We start from the raw sequence: 24,074 nt of genomic DNA, 5'->3' as shown, positions 1-24,074 counted from the left end.
AGATGTTAACACCTTCCTGCCCAGTGTCATTAGTACAGTGACAGTGCTTTTTATTAGCACTGATCACTATATTAGTGTCATGGGGGATGTCATTGGAAGTTAGTCAGTTCCCACCCAGTGTCAGCATGCCTGCCGCAGTTCTGCAATAAGTCGTTGATCGCCGCCATTACTAGTAAAAATAAATAAAAATTCCAGTATATATACTGCCATTTGTAAATGCTATAACTTTCACGTAAACCAATTAATTTACACGTACTGGGATTTTTTTTAAGCAAAGACATATAGCAGAATACATTTTGGCCTAAATTTATGATGAAATTTGATTTTTATTAAGAATTATTATTAATTATTTTACTGGATATGCTTTATAGCAAAAAGTCAAAAATATTGTTTTGTTTTTTTCAAAACTGTTGGTCTTTTTTTGTTTATAGAGCAAAAAATAAAAAAAAGCAGTGGTGATCAAATACCACTAAAAGAAATCTCTATTTGTGGGAAAAAAGGACATAAATTTCATTATGTACAACACTGCATGACTGCACAATTGTCAGTTAAAGTAACACAGCGCCGTGTTGCAAAAAATGGCCTGGTCAGGCAAAAAGGGGGAGGGGGCATATCCTCTGGAGGGCAAGTGGTTAACAGACCAAATTGTTCAGAAAAAGTGTCAGTTAGAGGGCTAAGTCAATCCATTTACCACTGACAGGGGTGCTTACAATGATCAGCTTTTATTCAGTTATGTAAATGTTTTTCCAAAAAAAGTAAAAGAAAATCTAAAACTATAACTGCTTCACAAGTGTTAGCCGGAGATGCTTTCATTTGTTAATCAAGTCCATCTAAATCTGCCAGTCCATCTAAGGGCCCTCTCATGTACGTTGGTGTGCCCTCTGGGTTTTTCAGATAGATCCAGACTGAACCACAATGTATGTCTATGAGCGGGCGGATATAAACTGACAATTACCCATTTACATCTGCCTACATATGTTCAGGTCTGTTCTTTTAAATGGAGCAAGGCTGCATCCTTTTCCAATTAGATGGATTTGAACAGCTGTGAACGGAAGTTGTCCATTTACGTCTGTTCCATTTATTTCCGTTTTTGGGCACATATGATTAGTTTCTTCAACAACTGAAAAAAAGAAGTAAACTGAACTCAACAGAACTGAACTGCAAATCAATATTCATCAATTTTTAATTAGCAAAAAACGTAACTGAACTGATGACACCTGTGTGACAGAACCCTTATACTACCCTCTCCACAGACTGGCAATGCTGTCTCCTTTGTTCTTCCAGTGGAGCAGACACCCCCTTAGGTAAGAAATGTGTTACTGACCAGATCACCAGGTGAAAATAAAGGGAGAAAAGCCTAAAAAAAAAAAATGAAACAAATGCCGCCACCACATTCCAGGTGGGTAAGCTACAATACATAAAAATGTTGTTTTTGGGTTTAATATTGCTTTAAAAATAAGCAGTACCCTTTACCACAATAAGGTCAGAGGGCACCTACCTGTGTACATGCATGTCAGCATCAGTCCTAAGGCAGTCATGGCCCTGTGTGGGCTGTGCATATTCACTCTGTCCACACTGAGCTTCACCAATGCCTCACCGTCCAGCCTGGAAAGCTGCTCAGATAGCAGGAGGCGCTCCAGACCTCGCAGTACACAGTGGTATATCATGGAGGGTGTGGATTCCTCACTCCCCGATACCATCACTCCACACATCTGGGAGAGACACACAAAGACACTTTCAAACGACAAGCCACTCTGGCAGCAGCAATAACACCAAATACATTTATATGTATAGAGGAGATCAGAAAGATAATTTAGGATGTATACAATATTAAAAAAGCAATGTTCTTTTAATATTCACTGTATTATCATCTAAATCCCAAAAAAGGAAGCCTTGCAACTCTTATATAGTATAATGCATAAGAAGCTTTGTCATGGTACGCCTTCAATCAAAAGGATCTGAAAAGAGCCATTTGGTATTCAATTTTTGCTTTCATTTTCTTACCTGCATTACAAGATGAAAGAGAAGACATGAATGCAGTGTTAGGTGTCATAGGTTACTGTTCAAGGATGGTTTGTATGGAAACATTTTTTTCTACACACACACACTATATATATATATATATATATATATATATATATATATACATATATGTACATTATGTATGATGAAGGCTAAGCAGGTGACTACCCTTTTGTTACTCTATATCAGTGGTCTCAAAAGTTTGGCCTGTGGGCTGCATTCAACATTATCCTTTACTTTTAACTGGCCCTCAAGGTACAATGCCTCCCACTCACACCAAAGATGGGGCACAAGTTGATAGGACATAATTCCTCCCACTGACACCAACAATGGGCACAGTTCCTCCCACCCTCTTCAACCATGAGGCGGAATTTCTCCACTGACACCAACAGCACTATACCTCCCCGCCAATACATATGATTTCTCCCCCTGACACCAACAATTGAGCAATTTTACCCTCCCCCCCACAACCACAGACGCTAGCTCATTTTTTTTCTACTACTGATAACCAGGCTCTGATGCATTCTTTTTTTTATACTCCCACTGACCATAGCCTGCCCCCCCCCCCCCTTAGTTTTAGGGACAGCAAACTAGCCCTTTGTTTAGAAAGTTATGAGGACCCCTGTTCTTTATATTTTGAATTGCTCTAGGTAATAGGCTTCACCACTGCACCATGGAACCACTGGCAGTGGGGAAAAGGTAAGTAAGATAACTTGGAAGGAAGAGGAATCTTATGTATCCCTGAGCTGGGATAAATTCAGGCCAATGCAATGCAGAGGCAATCAGACAATCCATTGCATCTTATCGCCAGTAAGGTTGGAGGCATATTGGGTTCTGGCAGTTAATCATGTGAATATCATTTTAATTTACATATCACAGAAAAAAAAAATTAAGATTGCAGGCCTGTAATGATAAGCAAACTATCCCAAGGCCAAGACCCAACTAATTAACTGAAGATGTAACTTGGACCAATTTAACAAGAGCGCTCATTAAATTTAATGTGCAGTGGTAACAATTACATAAAATTCCCATCTCTATGAAATGATTAGTAGAGATATTATATAAAAAAGAAAAAAAAAAGAACGTACAAGCACAAACATACAATGATTTCCAGACATAATTTGTTAAAGTAAAATCTATGTCCAAAACACAGACCCCTGTGCTGATCACATGCACTTTCCCAAGAAAAGCAAAACAAAAAAAAAAACAAAACTCTAGCAATACACACCAAACTCAACATGTGCAGCTTGCCTCCGAGCCTCTGTTCTCTCAGGAGATATTTAGGAGACAATGTAAGAAGGGGAGGATCATAGAAGACAGGATTAAACATCCTTTTTACACAATGCAGAGGATTAACCCCTTAGGTTCCACAGTGAGTATAACAAGCATGCTTTACTGCATATACAGACTGATTTTACTGTTGTGGGTTCAGGAACACTAATTCCTGTCCACTACACCCATAGAAGATTGCTGCCAACTCTCAGCTTGGTGTCTCTGTTGTAACAGACACTCACCTGTATGATGCCCGCAGTAAAATCTGGCCCAACATCCAACGGGTAGTTTTCAATCAAGTAAAAGGCAGCCGCACACATTACCAGAATGTGTTGCTGGTTGTGCAGGTTTACACAGCTGGAACAGACAGAAACACAGACAAAATTAAGTTCAAATACAACAAAATACAAATGTGAAAGCAGTCCTAAAACCTCCGGAGGTGGCCCTCCTTTCCATGAGACCTGGTAGGACTAAAGCGATTGAAAAGAATTTAATACAATTCCTGCTTATGGCAGGTCATGCCCTAATCGCAAAGCACTGAAAATCCCCCACAATGACGACTATTCGAGAATGGGTTGCTGAACTGAACTCCATTATGCAAATGGATGAACTGCTGGCAATTGCTAGTGATAATTTCACCAAATTTCAAGACTTGTAGTTTACGCAGATTGATTTTGCTGATTCTCCTGAAATCTTGCCTTTCCGGAGAAATTAGTTCAGCAATATTGATAACTAAAAGCAGCTGGCTGGACCCTTTCCCTCGGATGCTCAACCCTCTTCTCTTCCCGTACCTCTCCTTTTCTGTCTCTATTTCGTCACTTCTCTAGATCCCCTCTATCTTTACTTTAAAACCAGGAAAGGTGGCTTTATGTGGTGACCCACTATCCTACTCCTCAGCAAAGGTAAATGTAACGACGTCTCACGCCTAATTGGCTGGGAGCTCATGTTGACATTTGACCTGACCCTCTGAATCCTACTTCTATAGATCTTCTTCTTGAGCCCGATATTGATTCATATACTCATTGTACTCTGATGTTATCTGACCTGCCATTCTTTGAGGAGATTGTTATAACTAACCTTTACGTGTATGTGGTGGTAGTATTATGTTTACATGAATGTACCAATGCCACATTTTCCAATTTATATATATTAAACAAAAAAAAACCAAAAACGCAGTCACAAAAATTAATAACTGACCCATTAGTTATCAATTCACCATCTTTATTCACTCTATGTTTAAAGGCTAAGTTCACCTTTTGAACACTTTACATGTTCAACCTGTATTGAGGGTGGACTGTGTAACCTGTTCCGGTTTTTGCCCGATCTTCCTCCGATCCCTCCTTCCTGTGACAGTGGGCAGGAATTCTTCTCCCTGCTTCCGCGGTCACTTTTAGAAACCAGCGCATCTGTGTGGGGCTCCATATTTTTGCTCAGTGTAGCCAAAACCCAAAGCAATTCTTAAAATTTTGAACAGAGTAGGGAAGGATAAAACCCATCTTTTTGCCATTTGTGTCTCATTTGGGAGATTACCTTCAATTAATTTTACAAGAGACACAACAGAAAAGGCAATCTTTCTACAATGAAGACGATTTCCACCCTTAGCTGTTCCTGGAACAGGTGCTCCCATTGTAAGATTGCTTCCAGTGACTCACATTTTGGATTTTGCTTTATGTTCCTATGACAATAGCCACAAATGGAACAAAGCCCCCAGTAGGAGGCACAGACAGGAATAAACACTTGACAGGAGTTTAACCTCCCTGGCGGTATTCCCGAGTGTAGCTCGGGGTAAAATTTCTATACTAAGAGCGGTAAGCCCGAGCTACACTCGGGCTTACCATGCGGCGTTGCTCAGGGGGTCCCTGCAGCACTTACCTTGTCCTTCGCTCCCGCGATGTGTCCCCTGCAGCGTCCCCGGCCATCTCCTCCGGCCGATGCCGGCATCCGGCTTCTGTGTTCCGGTCCCTGTGACGTCGGGACGTACGGTCGCCGGAACCGGCGGGAAATTTGAAATTTTTAAAAAATGTAATTTTTGCTGTCATTGCTGTTTCAATGCATTTCACATACATTTTGTCCCTACTGCTTTGTCCTGTGCCCTGCCTGCATTTTTACTGTTCTTTTTGCCTGGAAACTTAGAAAAGTCCATGGCGTCCAAAAAGCGTCCCTTTACGTCAAAAGTGGTTTTAGACCGGCTAGAGAACAGCGATAGTAAATCAGAACCACTTGCAGAATTTAGTGATGCTTTGTGGGGAAATTCGTCATCAGACACTGAAAACGATTTTGCAACTTTGCTCAGCGATGTGCAAATTTGCCTCTGTATTTCAAATTTCAGTGTTTTTGGTTTGACTATATCATTGAATTAAATTTATTATTATATTATTTTTTATGATTATTTAATAAATTATAATTTATGATTTCAAGTTTCAAATTTTATCATACCCGGGATGTTTAATAGACTCTTGTTCGGACAGATTTCAGTGAGTTATTCCTAAAAATTACAGCCTACAATAAAAAACTACATATTTCCATGCAAAAAAATGGTACTGCTTTCAGCACAAAAAATCGGAAAGAATCATACCGCCAAGGAGGTTAAACATGTCATACTTTCCAAAACTAGAAAACACAGAAAGTTTTGACTTTAGGGCATTCTAGCTAAATTCCAGATCTTAAGCATTGCATTAACCTCTGAAGGTAACTGAACCCAAAGTGTTATCCTCGACATAAACCCAATGCTATAATGTTAACGTGAACCTATCCTCAAGTCTTACTGTTGACCATCATCTAATACCATAACCCTTAACCTCATCTCTATACTGATGAAAACACCAAAAACTAATGCTGAAATTCTTTGCACCAGAAAGCAACATGCAAGCTTTCAGCGGTGCGCAAATTATCAGCACAAACTACAGGTAAACTTGCTTAGTTCTGTTTGTTCAATTAGTGGATTGCTTCAAAAAAGTCCTGGATTCTTTCCTAGATACACAGAATATAACTATATACTGACATTTATAGGTAAGGTTGATCCAGGGAATATCTGATTGCCTTTTGGGGGGATCAGGAAGGAATTTTTTCCCCTGCAGGAGCAAATTGGATCATGCTTTGCTGGGTTTTTTTGCCTTCCTCTGGATCAACTGTGGGTATAGGATTATAACTTTTTTTTTTTTAATGGTTGAACTGAATGGACTTTTGTCTTTTTTTAGCCAGACTAACTATGTAACTATGTTTGAGGAGCAGAGGGAGAAAGGACTGACTCAGCACCTGTAGTGACAACAGTGGACAGGTAGTTAGGGCAATTGCAGATGCAAAAAGATAATCTCCTGTGCTCCAGAGAAGTGTACTGGCACATGTATTGGGAACATCAGATAATCAAATTATAACACCAGCCTTGCTGCTCTCCAACGGGTCGGGGGAACACAGGAAATAACTGCAAAAAACAAGGAACAGAGGGCGCACCAGCCTAGCGCATTGCCTCAGCAATAACTTTAATGGAAAACAAAAAAAATTTATACTCACAAGCAACACCAAAATAAATGCACTTCAATCCACAGTGTACTCTAAGCAGCCTGGCCGTCTAGACAAGTCCCAGCTGCGAAAAGACTATCCAAAAAGGTGATGTGTTTCGAGGGGGGAATCCCTTCTTCCTCAGAGCTAATTTTGGATAGAGCACAACTGATGTTTATATGAAGAGTGAAAAGATCACATGGTATCCAATGCCAACTCCTCCCATCAGTGGGTGGGGGACTCCCACATGTAAATAAATAGATGGATGCCCAATCACAGAATATATAGAGACAGAGCACAGATGTGAATACAACTATAGATGTAAGTAGTCATTATGTCACAAATATAGATAAAAATTATTGTATGTATAAATAAAATTGCTGGCAAACATAGTGACGTACCAACAAGGTCCACTGAATGCAATGGACACAATCAAGCAGAGATATCTCACATCTGAGAGAATTGCCAAATTCTGCTATGGCTAGTGTCGGCTGCTGTTGAATTAAGGCAAAGTGGATGTGTCCAAAATGGATAATGATGCGGAGGAATGCAACCGGAAGTGTGTTACGGCTGTGCATTCCAGCCACTGATAATAGATGTTACTTCCAGTTTCTGGAAATGTCATTTCTGGAACCGGAAGTGCGTCACTGCTGTGTATTCCAGTGGCTGGTGGTACAGAACACTTCCGATTACATGTCTGGGGATAACTTACTGAGGTGGATTTGGGACAAGAAGCACTATGTGATAATGCAGGCACTCTGCTCTGCCGCACTGCATGAACACACACAAAGCAGAACATGGGCAATCCTGTCAAAAAATATGCATCAGTTGTGCTGTATCCAAAATTAGCTCTGAGGAGGAGGGGATCCCCCCCGAAACACGTCACAATTTTGGATTGTCTTTTCGCTCTTTTGTCTAGGAGATCAGGATGCTTCGAGAACAAGGTGGATTGATGTGCATTTATATTGATGTTGCTTTGAGTATCCATCTGCTTTTTTACAATAATAAAGTTATCGCTGAGGTAATGGGCTAGGCTGGTGCCCTCTGTTCCTTTATTTTTTTTTTTGGCGGTTAGAGCAATTGCTATGCAACTTGGAGTGACCAAGATGGAACAATTTTGGTTTGATACCACAATTAGCGGTGCAGATAAACTGATACAGTTTAAACGCATTCATATGTTCTACTACATGTCAAAACACCTTGCCAAAATGGCTCATGCAAGATCGCCATGTTGTGCTAATGACCCCCCGTGCATCTGTTTTATATATTGATTGTGTGCCCCCCATATCTAGTCCTAAAGAATCTCTTTTCTTATAGTAGAAATAAAGCCAAAACTCTATAAAGTAAGCCTGTTTATTGCCATCTGTACTGCACTGAGATTTCCCTTCACTTTGTGTCCTAAAACCACAACAGAAAGTGAGAATAACCACTTGTTGACTGATGAATGTATGTAAAACACCCTGTCAGCAATTGGTTATGATCACGGCTGCTGTTTTCTTGCAGTAAGCTGGGTGGCTTTACATCCACACAATCAATTTACAGAGATGGAAAAGGCCCCCCCTCCCACGTGGTTCTAGGGCTCTCTTGATCTTCCGGGGAGCCCCGTACCACAGTAAGTGGCTGGGACAGCTTCCCACAAAGGAGCCCATTTCCTCTCTAAAACGAATGAACCCAGAAGCAACATTTGTTACTTCAGGATTCAGAGCAGCCATTCCGTGGCTGCTGCAACCAGGGAAGCTGTTGACAGAACACAATCTGTGCTTGGTTAGTTGATTTGGAGAGCAAGGGAGACATCAGGTGACCCCTGATGTCTCCAGAAAGAGGGCCTGTCACTGTCCACTGCTAGTCCCTAACTACTCTTAAAGCGGTCACCTCCCTCAATGCCTAAGCTCATTAACCTGTATAAGAAAGATCTGTACAGTCACCTATTTTCAGCCCACTCTGGTCCGGTCACGCACCCCCCCCCCCCTTTTGTTTACCAGCAGTAGGGGAAAGGAGGGAGCACTCCAACAATGGCTGGTTATGCCTGGAGCGCTGACATCAATGGTCCATCTGTTGTCCATTCTCTCTCCTCTCCCTGCAGTAGCAATGGCTGACACAGGGGGAGTGGGATCATGTGACCGGAGCATCATGAAAATAGATTGGTATATGCTTCTTTCTTACACGGGTTAGTACGTATAGGTGTTAAGAGGGGGAGGGGACAGTTTTAAGATTAGTTAGGATTATCCCACAAATCCACTTTAAATATTAAAAAAAAAAAATACAAAAAATGTTTTCAATAAAACAAAGTAATTAAAATATATTAAAGGCACCCCCATCCCTCTGTGCATACACGTAAATGCAAAAGTGAGCATAGGTCTGGCACTCGGTGGACATTGGAGTGAGAGCCATAGTTCACGATTAACACCAAAATGATAACCTGTAAGGCTTTTAAAATGTCACCTGTGGACAATTTTAGGTACTGTAGTTTGCTGCCATTTCACAGTTTTAAACCTTGACATGTTTGATATCCATTTACTTGATGCAACTTCATATTTAATGTTTTACCAAAAAACTGAGTATTTTATTGTGTTTATGTGCATTAAATGTCATTTTAGAGTATTTTTTTTTTGATTTGCAAATCTTGTGTGACATAAAAAATGCAACAGCCACCATTGTGTTCTCCAGGGCCACTATTTAGAAAATATATAATGTTTGGGGGTTCCTAAGTAATCGTCTCACAAAAAATGTTGATTTTAACATGTGGGTGAAAATTTTTAAAATTGGCCTGGACAGCAAGTGGTTAAATCTCTCCAAAGTGTGATGTGCTCTTCTTGTCACCAAACAAGTTACCCTATTGGGAGATTTCTCTTCTATTCTTGTCCTGGGGACCACTCAAAATTTAGGATGTTCACTTTAATTCTTAGTGATAATGACCACCAAGATGAAGAGAGAGGGTGAATCTTCCTAACGGGAGCACAGACCACAATAAAAAGCGGTCAGGTGTTCTAAACCCTCTCCACTTTATGTGGCTTTAGCTCTTTAACCTCCCTAGCGGTCTGATTATGTCCATATTTCTGTGCTCAAAGCGGTACTTTTTTTGCATGGAAATATGTATTTTTTTTTATTGTAGGCTGTAATTTTTAGGAATAGCTCACTGAAATCTTTCCGAACAAGAGTCTAGTAAACATCCCGGGTATGTTAAAATTTGAAACACGAAAACAAATAATATAATAAATAATCATAAAAAATAATAATATAATAATACATTTAATTCAATAATATAATCAAACCAAAAACACTGAAATTTGAAATATAGCGTCAAGTTCGCACATCGCTGAGCAAAGTCGCAAAATCGTTTTCAGTGTCTGATGATGAATTTCCCCACGAATCATTATCACTCAATTCTGCAAGTGGTTCTAATTTACTATCGCTGTTCTCTAGCTGATCTAAAACCGCTTTTGACCTAAAGAGACGCTTTTTGGACACCATGGACGTTTCTCAGTTTCCAGGCAGATAGAACAGTAAAAATGCAGGCAGGGCACAGGACAAAGCACTCGGGACAAAATGTATGTGAAATGGTTTGATACAGTAATGTTTTATTATGTTATTTTAGTGAATTTAGTGAATGTCACTTTTTGTCATTTTCAAATTTCCCACTGTTCCGTCCCCCGTACGTCCTGACGTCGCAGGGAACGGAACCCGGAAGACAGATGCCGGCATCCGCCGGAGGACACTACAGGGGACACTGCAGGAGGGACATTGCGGGAGCGCAGGACAAGGTAAGAGAAGAACAGTTCCCGGAGCAACGCTGCAGGGTATTCCCGAGTGTAGCTCGGGGTTACCACTTCTGGTACTGAAATTTACCCCGAGCTACACTCGGGAATACCTCCAGGGGGGTTAATGCCCAACGGGCCTTACCAGCACCATACACACGTCTTCTGATTATTACAGATGAATACATTCCTAAAACCTGCACTAAAATTATTTTTCAATGCTCACTAAGCCATACTTTTACACTGGTGACTCTCAATCCAACCAATTCCCAAAGCTGATCAATGAAGTGCTGCCATAATATGAAAAAAAAATGTTTTATATATATATATATATATATATATATTATATATGGTTTTTTTTAGGTCGTACAAACTGGGAACTTTGAAAAGAACTGGAGCCCATGACTGGAATGCAAGAATGCATCCGACTCTCTCCAGTTTAATTAAGGGGTACGCTATGAGCCATAAACCCAACAGCAGTGAACATTCTGCAGCTAGGGCATTACAGTGAATGATTTTATATGTCCTTCTGCAATATTGTTTAATTTCAGGGTCACTTGATTTTTATTTATCTGCCAGATGAATGTGTGTGAATCTGTATCCTTGCCCTGTGAACTCACTGTGCAATTCTATTCTAAAGCTGCGTCCTTATTCAGAGGGTTGCCATTGGAAAAAAAAAAATTTAAAAATCTGCTAAATAAATACCTTTTAGAAAAAAAATATCCATTCAATGCCTCAGAGAATAAAATCACTTCTGCAAGATGCCACAACACTACTTATTGATTTTTACTGAAATAATCAGAGGACATTTGATTTGAAGTTCTGTGTAATTTATTCCATGTATTATATACAAAATTTAAATCTGTAAACTCCTTACAGGTGTTATTTCCTTTACCGCCCATATAAATTTCCATCTCAACAGATCTGCATTAGTAGCATTGACATAAATGGTGCAGCTGGGAAACTCAAAATCAACCTACCTTGAGTAAAACTATAATTCGATTTGGCCCATCCCCCACAATACTAGCACTACCCCCAACAGCTCCCTGTCACGGTTTAACTACTTAAGCTCTGGAAGATTTGTTTTGCAATCAACACTGCGTTACTTTAACTGCCAATTGCATGGTCATGCAACACTGTACCCAAATGAAATTTATATCATTTTTTCCACACAAATCAAGCCTTCTTTTGGTGGTATTTGATCACCTCTGGATTTGTTTATTATATAAACGAAAAACAAAAAATAATTTTGAAAAAAAAAATATTAAAAAAATCAACTACTTCATAAATATGGGCCAAAATGTATTCTTCTACATGTCTTGTTATAGCGTCTACAAATGATGGTGCTGATCAGCTGTGGACTGCTGGGATTGTGATAGCGCAGCAGGCAGTCTGACACTACCTGACATCTCCAGTGATACTAATTCAGCGATCAGTGCTTAAAATATACACAGTCCCTGTACTAATGCCACTGGTTGGGAAGGAGTAAACAAGGGGCAATCAAAGTGTTAACTGTGTGCCTAATGATGTTTACTGTGTGATGCTTTTACTAAGCAATGCCATGGTTTTTACTCTCTGTTTTGCAGGGAGAAGAAACTAGCACATTGCCACTGTGTGTAGACAGCTCTGTGTTGTTTACAAACACAAAGCTCTCTTCTGTCATTTGCTCTGCCGATCAGCAGATCCCAGCCATAAATCATTGGCCAGGACCCGCTCATCAGCTTGCGAATCACAGCACAGCTGGGTCAGTGGACGTGCGAGCGCACCCTACCTGGAAATGCTGGATCATGTAGAGGTACATGATCGAGCACAGCAGGCCCATACTGTCAATGTTTATGTACAGTGCGCCCTCCGTAACTAGCTAAAATGGTGAGCAGGTGGGGTGGTATTCTGATTACATTTAGCCACTGTGTAGCACTGCAAAGCACTTAGCAGTGCCTGGGTATCTATCAAGTAAAGGCATATAATTACACCTCTACACAGAAACAAAATTAAAAAAAAAAAAGAAAAACAACAAAAACCACATTACCACATATTGATATACATTACTTGTCTAATAATTTACTGAAAAGACTGCACACAAAAACAGTGCTGTGAAAAAGTATTTGCCCCCTTCCTGTTTTTTGCATATCTGTCATACTTCAATGATTCAGATCATCAAATAAATGTTATTATTACACAAAGATAACCCGAGTAAATACAAAATGCAGTTTTAAAATTATTTCATTTAATAAAGAAAAAAAAATAATTTTCCAAACCTGCCTGGCCCTATGTGAAAAAGTAATTGCCTCCTTGCTAAACCATGAACTGTTAATAACCACATTTTTTGGAAAGCTGAGGTAAATTTCACTTACCACACCCAGGCCTAATTCTTGCCAGACCTGATGAATCAAGAAATTACTTAAATAGAAGGTGTCTGACAAAGTGAAGCACGCTAAAAGATCTCAAAACGCAACACATCATGCCACGACATAAAGAAATTCAAGAACAGATGAGAAACAAAGTTACTGACATGTATCAGTCTGCTAAGGGTTACAAAGCCATTTCTAAGGCTTTGGGACTCCAGCGAACTGCAGTGAAAGCCACTATCCACAATTGGAGAAAACGTGGAACAGTGGTGAACCTTCCCAGGAATGGCCAACCTACCAAAATTAATCCAAGAGCATGACAACAACTCATGCAGGAAGTCATAAAAGAACAAAATCTAAAGGACTGCAGGCCTCACTTGCCTCAGTTAAGGTCAGTGTTCATGATTCAACAATAAGAAAGACTTTGCAAAAATGGCATCCATGGGAGAAGTCACCGCTGGCCACAAACGAACACAAAGCCTCGTCTCACATATGCCAAAGGACATCTTGATTATTACCAAAACTTTTGAGCAAATATTCTGTGGACTGATGAGATAAAAGTTGCACTTTTTGGAAGGTGTGCGTCCCGTTACATCTGACATAAAAATAACAGCATTTCATAAAAAGAACATCATATCAACAATCAAACATGATGCGGGTGGTGTTATGGCCTGGGACTGCTTTGCAGCTTCAGGACCTGGATGACTTGCCATAATTGATGGAACCATGAATTCTGCGCTCTACCAAAAAATCCTGAAGCAGAATGTCCGGTCATTAGTTCATGACCTCAAGCTCAAGTGCACTTGAGTTATGCAGTAGGACAATGATCCAAAACACACCAGCAAGTCCACCTCTAAATGACTCAAAAAAATGAAAATTAAGGTTTTGGAGAGACCTAGTCAAAGTCTGGACCTAAATCCCATTAAGATGCTGTGGCATTTATTTATTTCAGGCACTTCTGTAGCGCCGTCAATTTACGCAGCGCTTTACATATATATTGTACATTCACATCAGTCCCTAACCCTCAAGGAGCGTACAATCTAAGGTCCCTAACTCACATTCATACGTAAATATACTAAGGGGTGTACAATCTGGGGCCAATGTAGACAGAAGCCAATTCACCTACTGCCATGTCTTTGGAGTGTGGGAGGAAACCGGAGTACCCGGAGGAAGCCCACACAGGCACAGGGAGAACATGCAAACTCCAGGCAGGTAGTGCCGTGGTTGGGATTCGAACCGATGACCCTAATACTGCCAGGCGGAAGTGCTCACCATTTAGCCACTGTGCTGCCCATGACCTTAAAATAGGCCAGTCATGCTCGAAAACCCTCCAATGTGGCTGAACTATAACAATTCTGCAAAGAAGAGTGGGCCAAAATCCCTCCACAGCAACGCGACTCATTGGCAGTTATCGCGAATGCTTGATTGCAGTTGTTCCCGCCAAGGGTGGCACAACCACTTAATTTAGGGGGCAATTACTTTTCACAGCACTCTATATAGGAACATGTCAACAGTAAATCTATATGCAATGTAACTTCACAAGAAAACATAGGCAAGCAAACGAAGAGCTAAAGTGCTTAGCATGTCTAAATTCATATATGATAAGAAAAACTGACGAAAAATACCACTTTCAGAGCAATCGTTCGATAATCTGATCATTAGTACACAGCTTTCGAGAGCAGATCATAACAGTTCATGCAAAATTATCCAAAGGGATGAGCACCAAAAGTTTGTGCTCGTACCACAACAGAAAAAAAAGATTTTCGTTTAATCAGCAGTTTTCCTCCATAAAAAAAAAAATAAAGAGTGACCAAGACCACACATGCTCAGAAACGAAAGAACACATTACATGATCGCAGGAAGAAGTTTTCCGTCATATGAGAATTTTCATAACTTTAGTAACCTATTTGTTTTTGACACGAGACTAGCATGTAAAAAAAAACGGACAACCACTGGTCTGATATTCTCATCGTCTGTACAAGGCTTAACTTTAATCAATGCTGGAAAAGAGTGGGGAAGGTAGTCACCATACTGCCCCGAACTATATCACTGACCTAATATCCAAGTACCGCCCAGCACGCACACTCCACTCCTCACAAGACCTCCTTCTCTCTAGTTCCCTGGTCTCCTCCTCCCATGCCCGCCTCCAGCACTTCTCCAGGGTGTCACCCATCCTCTGGAACTCCCTGCCCCAACCCATCAGATTATCACCTACTCTCCTCTCCTTTAGGCGCACCCTGAAAACCCATCTTTTCAGGGAAGCCTACCCCACCCCCTACTAACTTGCCGACCTCCTCCACTCTTCCTACCACTCCATCCCCCACAGCTTTCTCCTACTGTGCCACCATCCCCTCCCTCCTAGATTGTAAGCTTGAAAGAGCAGGGCCCTCGATCCCCTCATGTTTTGCGTTGTATTGGTATTGTTCTGTCACATGTTCTGTCCCCCTTTGTAATGTACAGCGCTGAGCGAACTATTGGCGCTTTATAAATACTGTATAATAATAATAATATCAGAGTATTGCCCTAAACCAATCAGGAATCTGCTTGCATAAATTTGTTGAGTGAAGAGAGCACAGGAGTGACCTTTTAGTGTTCAGATGATGTGTTCATGACAATATACTATATATATATGACCCTTGTACTGAGAAGTTTGGAGACCCCTAGTCTAGAGTTTAGCTTTAGCTCTAAACTTAGTTCTGTGTAGCTACAAACTATTACTGTGGCAGCACTAAAAGGTTAGGATATGGAAATTCAAGTTTGTTTTTTTACACAACAGCAAAAGCTACCAAAATTCACATAGAACTTCTAAATGACAAAAAGTCACTGTTCATCTTCCCTACATCACATCATGCAGAATGAAAGGTACACTGGAGGAGACACTTACTGTGCAATGCCCCTCAGATTGGACAGCAGGTAGTCACTGATGATGGGTATGAGTTGCTTGGCTGTGTCATCCAGGAGGTCACACTCCAGCACATACAGAATGCCATGTAGAGCTCCAATGCGGCTGGGCATGTGGGTACTTCGTAGTGTGTTCTCCAGTAGTCGGCTGACAGGCTCTGCTATAGTTTTATCCTGACAAAAAAAAACAAAAACAGGCATATGTCACTACAGTAACACAAAGGGGCAGGAAATCAATCAACATTCAATTCAGGTCAATCTTCCTGGCACATGTGTTTTAAATGACAGTGATTATTAATATTCTACCAGTGGCTGATGTGAAATCACCTAATGCTGTTTAAATAATAAAATAAAATAAAGTTTTTGATTTACTTACCATTTTTGCATTCACTTCCTGGTTCCTCTAAAAGCACTGGTGATGTAGCCCTGGCTGCACAGATGCCCCACGGGAAGGCAACCTCACTAGTGCTTTCAGGGAGATCCTGTAACTAAGCTGTAAGATCTTGCAATATTCTTATACCGAGCACGCACGAGATGAAGCACCCTGACATTATACATTTTCAAATGGGGGTGCAGGGCAGCGGCAGCCTGAAAACTGATCCACAAAAAGGAAAAACAGTGTGGACAAACAAGTGTAGTTGTTTATATACAATTTAATATATATTATTGCAGGAGGGGGGAGGAGGTCCTTTTTAAAGATACACTTCATTATATATTTTTTTTTTGTCGCCCCTGTATTTTCAGTTGTGTAAATGCATTGTTAAACTTCTCCATGATGTTCTTAGTATCCTCCTTAGTCACTGCTTCCCTACCTAGTTCAACACTTCACATCACGTCACGGGAACTACTAGTTCTCCTTCATGCCATCATTCTGTCTGGACTCAAAGCCTACTGCTTACTGTAGATTGGTACTCATCACAATGTTTGACATGTGAGTGCTGTTGATTCCCGACTACCGGCTGAAGCCAACAAGCAGAGCTGCAACCAAACACTCAAAATCGCAGAAATATACTTTCATTTTAATTTACTGTGGTGGAGGTGTGCAGGGAGGTGGAGAGGTTGTTCAATTTTTATTTTATAGAGTTGGTTTAGGGTATGGATAGCGCCACTAGAAAACCCCTAATTAACCAAAAAAAAATTTTAATAAATCTATAAATAAAAGAGCATCTAAAACCACACCCTCAAACAAGTTAAAAAGTGACAAAAATAGAAAAAAGGTAGCATTCTAACCAAATAATCAATAATCACAAAAAAACAACAGCAAAACATAAAAAGAAAATACATATTAATTAAAAAAGAAAAAAGTGAAAAAAGTGCATGAAAACCCAAAAATATGATCTTAAATGCAAATAAAATATCATAAACTAATTTTATCAAACAAATGAATTATCCAGTTTCATAATGAAAAAAATATATATTCTAAAAAAAATCAATATCAAACATCAAAAAATGTCCAATAATAGTGTCCTTAAGTGTAATTGTGCTTTTATATATTTATTCACGTATAAAAGTTTTTTCACGTATTTTTTTTATACTTAAGGACACTATTATTGGACATTTTTGGATGTTTGATATTGATTATTTAGAACATTTTTTTTTTTCATTATGAAACTGGATAATTAATTTATTTAATAAAATAAGTTTATGATATTTTATTTGCATTTAATCATATTTTTATATTTTGATACACTTTTTTCTTCTTTTTTAATGAATATATATTTTCTTTTTATGTTTTGATGATGTTTTTTTTGTGATTATTTGTTTAGAGAACTACCTTTTTCTATTTTTGTCATAAATAGAGTTGGGCTTGATTTCATGTGCACCCCGTCACTGTAAACATAGCTCTACTCTGCATAGCTGATAGGGGGTTGGTTACCTTCTATTAATGTTGAAACTGTTAACATAAGAAGACAAAATGATGAAGAATCAGTTCTGCCCAATGACCAGCCAATCCATCCTGTCCCCGAGAAAGATATACAGCTCTATGAAAGGAGTAAATCAGTAGCACATCACTGAAGAGAGCTGAAGGAGGAGGGAGCTTACCATTCCCAGCACGGCAGCCGCCTTGCAGATTGCAGGCACCAGATACTGAATAAGAATTTCATCCTCGGATGGATGCTGTTTCTGGAGCTCAGTTAAAGCTGTGTACATCATCTCAAACTGGTTCCTCTCCGTGAATAAATCAGATACCGCCAGCAGCTGCCGAGAGACAAGTACAGAATAACAGCACGGTTACAACACTGCCGCTTCCCCAACAAGAAAATAGCGCATGCATTGAATACATGAATGCAAACATTTGGAGGTCTCCATACAAATTCACAATTCTGCACCAGAGGGAGAAACAAAACTTAACGCTAGTACTAAAAACTTGTGTTAAAACTTACTTAAAGTGGAACTAAGCTCTCTCAAACCAACAATAACTATTTAATACTTCTGCCGTTAGCAATAGTAAATATATAACCAGTTCCTTCCCGGTTTCTGACATATGCCAAAATTATATCATACATCACAAGAGTCTTCAGGGGCATTTTTTTTTCTTTCATCTGGAGGAGGGGGGGCTTTTTCAGCTAAGCACATCCCCTGCCTGCATGCCTGAGCTAAAGGTAGATGGATTCCAAGAAATAATGCTACATGAATCATCTGCCCTTATTAAAGATGGCCACAGCTAGAAATGCTGGGGGGGGGGGGTGGTTCCCCAAAGTGATTTCGGAACAAAATAAAGCATGGAGAAATGGATGGATGGGTGAGTGTGCTGTAAATATTAAAAATGAATTAAACAACATTTTGGTTTGTGATGCTCAGATACAGTTGGCCTCTGTTTTATGTACAGGGAGTGCCCATATAAGTGTATTTCCCTGGAGCCTGCCCAGAGGCAAGTGAGGGGGGGTTAGAGAGATGAGAAAATATGAGGGCTGACATGTCAGTATAAAAAGGATACATAATATTTTGTTCCCCCTTCTCTGTTCCAAAATCAAAAAAAACAATTTTGTTTTCAGAACCGTTATTTTTTTCCAAAGAAAATTGAATAAAAAGAAAAAGTGTAGAATGTGTTCTTTTACAATGATAAATAATATATCTGACATGGTATTCAAAATATGGAACATTAAGACCTTAATGACAGGTTTGAGGCTTTATGTAAGGTCCTAAATTAAGCAAATCCTGGAATACAATTCAAGTAACACTGTACTTCTCAATGCAGTTCTCAAACAAGAAAAATATGCATATCTGCCACTAGAAGGTTCTGCAGGGAAAGCGCTCCAGTTACGTTTGCTTCTGGACTCCATCTTGTACCTCCCTACAGTTAGGTGATTGTTGGGATACAGTAGACGATAGTTTCTGTCCTCTCAGGCCTTAATTGAGGGTAGATTTGTCTGACAAATTAGTTTATCTTTATAACCTTCAAATGATTCCTACTAATCACTTTAAGACCGCCCTATAGCAGATGTACGGATACAGTGCGGCCGCTCTATGCAAAATCACATAAATATATATGATTTTGCTTTTCCGGGTAGGGCTCCTGAAGATGTCAATTACCGAGTCCTGACCAGCGATTCATGGTCGGGACTTGGTGATTGGCAGAGCAGCTGACAGAGGAAAGATCTGAGTGTAAACAACACAGAACTCTCCCCTGCCAGCGGGACATGCTGCTTTAAAATCTCTCTGCAACAAAACAGTACACTGATCACCCTTTGACCACCCCAAATGTTAACCCCTTCCTGCCCAGTAGTACAGTGATCAGTGCTTTTTATTAGCACTGATCACTGTATTAGTGCCATTGGAAATGTCAGTGGCAGTAAGTCAGTTCAGTTAGTGTCAGAATGCCCGCCGCAGTCCCACTATAAGTTGCTGATAGCTGCCATTCCTAGAATAAAAAAAAAAGTAAATAAAAATTCCAGTAAATATACACCGCCATTTGTAGACGCTATAACTTTCACGCAATCCAATTAATATACACTTATGCTGATTTTTTTTGCCAAATACATGTAGCAGAATACATTTTTGCCTAAATTTATGAAATTTTTTTATTTTTTATGGGGTATGTTATATAGCAAAATGTAGAAAAATCAAGTTTTTTTTTTTTAATTTTCTGTATTTTTTCATTTATAGCACAAAAAATAAAAACACAGTGATGATCAAATACCACCAAATAAAAGCTCTGTGTCTGACAAAAATGATATAAATATAATTTGTGTAGTGTTGTATGACAGCACAATTGTCCGTTAAAGTAGCACAGCACTGTATAGAAAAAAATGGCCTGGTCATGAAGGAGGGAAAATCTTCCAGAGGTCAAGTGGTTAATGTTCTCCACCATCATAGCATAATGTTTCCCTATAGTCTGTTCAGTAAATTGGTTTTTCTTGTCCTCCTCGCAGTAAAATGGTGAGACCAACATCTAGAGTTTGGAAACATTTCCACAGTGTGATTTCTGCTGGGAGCAAAGCTGCAATTTGCAAATATTGTGAGAAGAAATATTACTTTCCCAATGCTACAAGTATAACAAAACACATTCTGGTATGCCAGAGGTGCCCTAAATGCATTAAAAATAGTTTATGAAATGGAATGATGAGGACCAGAATGAAAGTGCAAGTAGCTTTTCTCTTTCAATTACTCAAAAGACGCCCTTGTCGACGTCTTTTTTATGAAGAAATGCGTTGGGTGGAGCTACAACGTATGACGCCATCGCGTCACGGATCGCGGCCATCTTGTTGGTTGGAAACATTTTATGATAGTCTATATGCTGAACATATTTTGTGGTTTCTAACTGCAATACTTTTATTAAATTCTGGCTTTTAAAAATTACGACACTATAAAGTGGTTCTGCTTTTCTTTGTTCTTATGCATCTGAGAGAGCATCAGACCACCTTCTTGGCTCAATATCATACTTATACCTTGGAGTAAGCTGCAGTGGAAAAAGAGATCAGTGAGGAGATTCATTGGGATCCCCTGCCATCTCTATATACCATACGCACTTTCTGATCGCTTGATTCGTGGTCATGGTTTCTGGTAAAAGGCTGTGTATGTTGGTTGATGGAGGATTTCCTCTTCTTCAAGCACTTTTACCTCTTCTGGCACGAGTTTTGTGTGATTTCAACATTTGCACTTTGTTATGACATTCTAGCTTTGTCTTTGGGAATATATCATCTTTTAACAAATTGAATATTTAGTAACTAGCGCTGCATCTTGTTATACATTACTAATTGTTTGTTGACAACATTCTTGTTAGCTGCTTTTTTATCAACTGCATTGCTGCTAGCGCAGGTTGCTACTGTGTATACTTTTAAAGTAAAATAGGACTGAGGAAGTCACATGTTGAACGTGACGCAACGCGTCGGTACGTGGGGAGGAGCTTCTGATAACGCGGTGACGTCACTTCCGGCGTGGGGGCCATATTGGATCACCCTGTTTAGATACCCATGCAGTACACCCATAACATGCGGTAGAAAGCTGGAGGGCAAGACGTCTTTTAATGTGAGTGAATTACTTTGTATTTTGGATGCTTATCTATTAAACTGGTTACACTATGGAGGGTCTCTGCTTGTATTTCATTATGACCCTGGGAGGAGCTAGCTGCAAGTCTGGTGAAGGCTGGAGACGTTTACCAACAGTGAGGGGAAATCCTGAGAGGAATCTATTCTAACAGGATCGGTTGATCCTAAAAGCGAGCTGGCCCTGTGGGGTCTAAGTAAGGAGGTGAGGGGGCATTTTGGACATTGAAGGATTGGCACATGTGAATCACGTACACTGCACGATATTTGCATGAAGAGTGAAGTGGGAGGACCACTATAAGCTTCGCATTATTTTTCAGACTTTGGAATTAATCATTTGTTCACTATTGATGTGCACTAGTGTGTTTTTCACAGTATTGAATTAGGGTTATATTTATCACTCTGTGCACTGGATATTCCCTATATGAGGGAATTCACGCATGACACTATTTAATTTATTCATTTGTATAAATTTTCCCCGATGTCTACATTCAGGGGATGGTTTTATATATATTTCGTTTGTGTATTGTAATCACCTATTTACGTATTATTTTTGAGTATTATTAGCGCGACACTATTTTTTTTAAAAATAGGATGATGCCCACTACAATAAATTAAAAATACTGAATTTAGAGGTGTTCCTCTTAGAGATAGAAGATAATCTCTGGGATGATTTTGTGTATTCCAAAGAAGTTAGACACCTTCAATGTTTTTTAAATTACGGAATTTACACACCAATTCTGACTAAATAGCCCAAACTCCCTATGTCCCCACCAAATAATACAGTACTTAAGCAGAGGGGACCCCAGTTTAATTTAATTATTGCTTAGGGCCACATGTTACCTAAAAACAGTCAATGTGCATCTGTAAGTAACGCTGCAAAACTATTGTGAAGTTCTGTGCTGCATTTGATAGTTTAATGTTTCAGATCCCAGTGCTGAATAACACTGCTGGGGGATCAAAGGAAAGGTAAGTGTATACTGCCGGGGGTGGAAGAATTAAAATGTTTTGCTCTAAACTGGCAAAGCACAGCTTGATTTAGGACTAATTTAAAACTGAAGAAATACTGGCAGTTGCTAAGATCTATAGATCAGCATGATAAAAGGACTAATAATTTTGAACTTAATTCAATAAGAGTCATAAAAAAACAATTGACTCAATAACTGGAAAAGAAAAAAAAAAAAAAAAAAAGAAAAGAGCCAAGTGGTGAGTCACTATGCACCACAAGAAGAGCTAATAAAATGCAGAAGAGCACTATATTATCAATCTAAATTGTTCTCATGATCTGCTGAATATGGTGTTAATGAAAACAGGCACTATATGAAATATGGAGCCTGCCACTGTTGACCTCTTGCATAAGAAAATGCTGGTTCCTGACTGTCATCCAATAGTTTGCATTCTGCTCGAAAACACGTAAGAAGATCAAGTGCTCTGCCTTCACTGACTGCATGCTTATTAAATCTGTGACTTAAAACTAGAGACAGCCACGGAAGAAGCAATTTAAAGCGGAACTATGCTCACCTTGAATCCAGTGATGCACAGCCCCCAGAACCCCCTGCCAGCCGATAACATCTGTGGCAGGCAGGCTTTTTGGGTCACAAGCATCGGTTGCTGTCATTGGTTGGGTAGAGATGACGTCATTCTCGTGCATGGTACAGATTTTTTTTTTTTTATATATGTTTACATTTTACCAAAAGATTGAGAAAAAGATTTTGTTTCTGTGCCCTAAAATTAACTTTAGTGCATTTTTTTCTGACATTTAATGTATTTTTTACTGAGGCTTCCCTGTCCTCAGAAGACACTCATCACTACCGAAAGCTATAGCTGGCAACACTGATCGAGCAAAGATTTAAAAATCGACTTCTGTACAAACAGCCTGCCCATAAATGGATCAAAATTTCGTTCCATCTATGGCTGGCTTAATCAAATCCAATAGACAATCAACTTACCGATCTCACAACCTCACTGACCAAGATGACTGGAGTCTTCTTCCCAGTGTTAGCAGGCAGAATCCACTGGCTGTACAGCTCAAGGAGAAACTGTGAACAGGAATGTATGTCCACTCCAGCCCGATGTTTCCTGAACAAAAAGGGGAAAAAAAAAAAAAGTTTGTGCTACTTATAGCAAACAATGATTTTCCTATTATCATTAGCTTAAAGGGTTAGTTCACCTTTTCAGAATAAAAAAAAAAAAAAGTGAACCTCCTACACATTCCCCACCTGCCCGGTCCCTACTGTACTCACCTCAGTGGGAAATGGGTCATCAGCACCCAAGGTGCCAGTGTCGTGGTTGGAGAACTTGAAATCCCTGCTCTTCTTCCCCTACTTTCTGTAGGACTAGAATGGATCAGAGCAATAGCAATTCTGATCAGTCAGCACTGGCATGTGACCACTTTGACCAATCAGAATCACTCTGATTCGAAGGGGAAGAAGAGCAAGGATTTCAAATCCCTGGACCGCTATACTGGCCATGTGAGTGGAGGGTGTTCGTTTTTTTTTTTTTAATAAAAAATATTTTGTACAATACAGTAACCCTTAGACTTACAAACAAGTTCCGTTCTGGGAGAACGTTCATACATCGGATACACCTTTGACACAAATATACAATGTAAAGCATAAAAAAACACACACAAAAATACTGTAAAACTATTTTTACTCTTACAGTTTCCTTAAAATGATGGTACAGTACAACTGTAAAACTATTTTTGCTTTTACAGTTACCTTAAAATGGTGGTACAGTACAGTAAAACAACTGGCATATAGTGGAAGAGAGGTACTAACTGGAGGTGTGAG

The 24,074-nt window shown here is 39.6% G+C and overlaps 1 protein-coding gene across 1 annotated transcript in view; it reads right to left on the bottom strand.

Moving 5' to 3' along the window:
• Positions 1-24,074, bottom strand: part of HTT (huntingtin) — a 268,580-nt gene that overhangs the window by 26,793 nt on the left and 217,713 nt on the right. Inside the window, exons 58-62 of the mRNA XM_089691557.1 lie at positions 23,232-23,361; positions 17,840-17,995; positions 15,780-15,970; positions 3,537-3,651; positions 1,499-1,712 (exon numbers count right to left, since the gene is read on the bottom strand). Coding sequence (XP_089547683.1) covers positions 1,499-1,712; positions 3,537-3,651; positions 15,780-15,970; positions 17,840-17,995; positions 23,232-23,361 — 806 coding nt within the window. The remainder of the gene's footprint in view (positions 1-1,498; positions 1,713-3,536; positions 3,652-15,779; positions 15,971-17,839; positions 17,996-23,231; positions 23,362-24,074) is intronic.

Source organism: Staurois parvus, unplaced genomic scaffold (genome assembly GCF_062004578.1).
Source record: "Staurois parvus isolate SC_StPar_1 unplaced genomic scaffold, SC_StPar_1.0 ptg000564l, whole genome shotgun sequence".
Taxonomy (NCBI): Eukaryota; Metazoa; Chordata; class Amphibia; order Anura; family Ranidae; genus Staurois; species Staurois parvus.
This window is presented reverse-complemented; position numbering and strand designations above follow the sequence as displayed.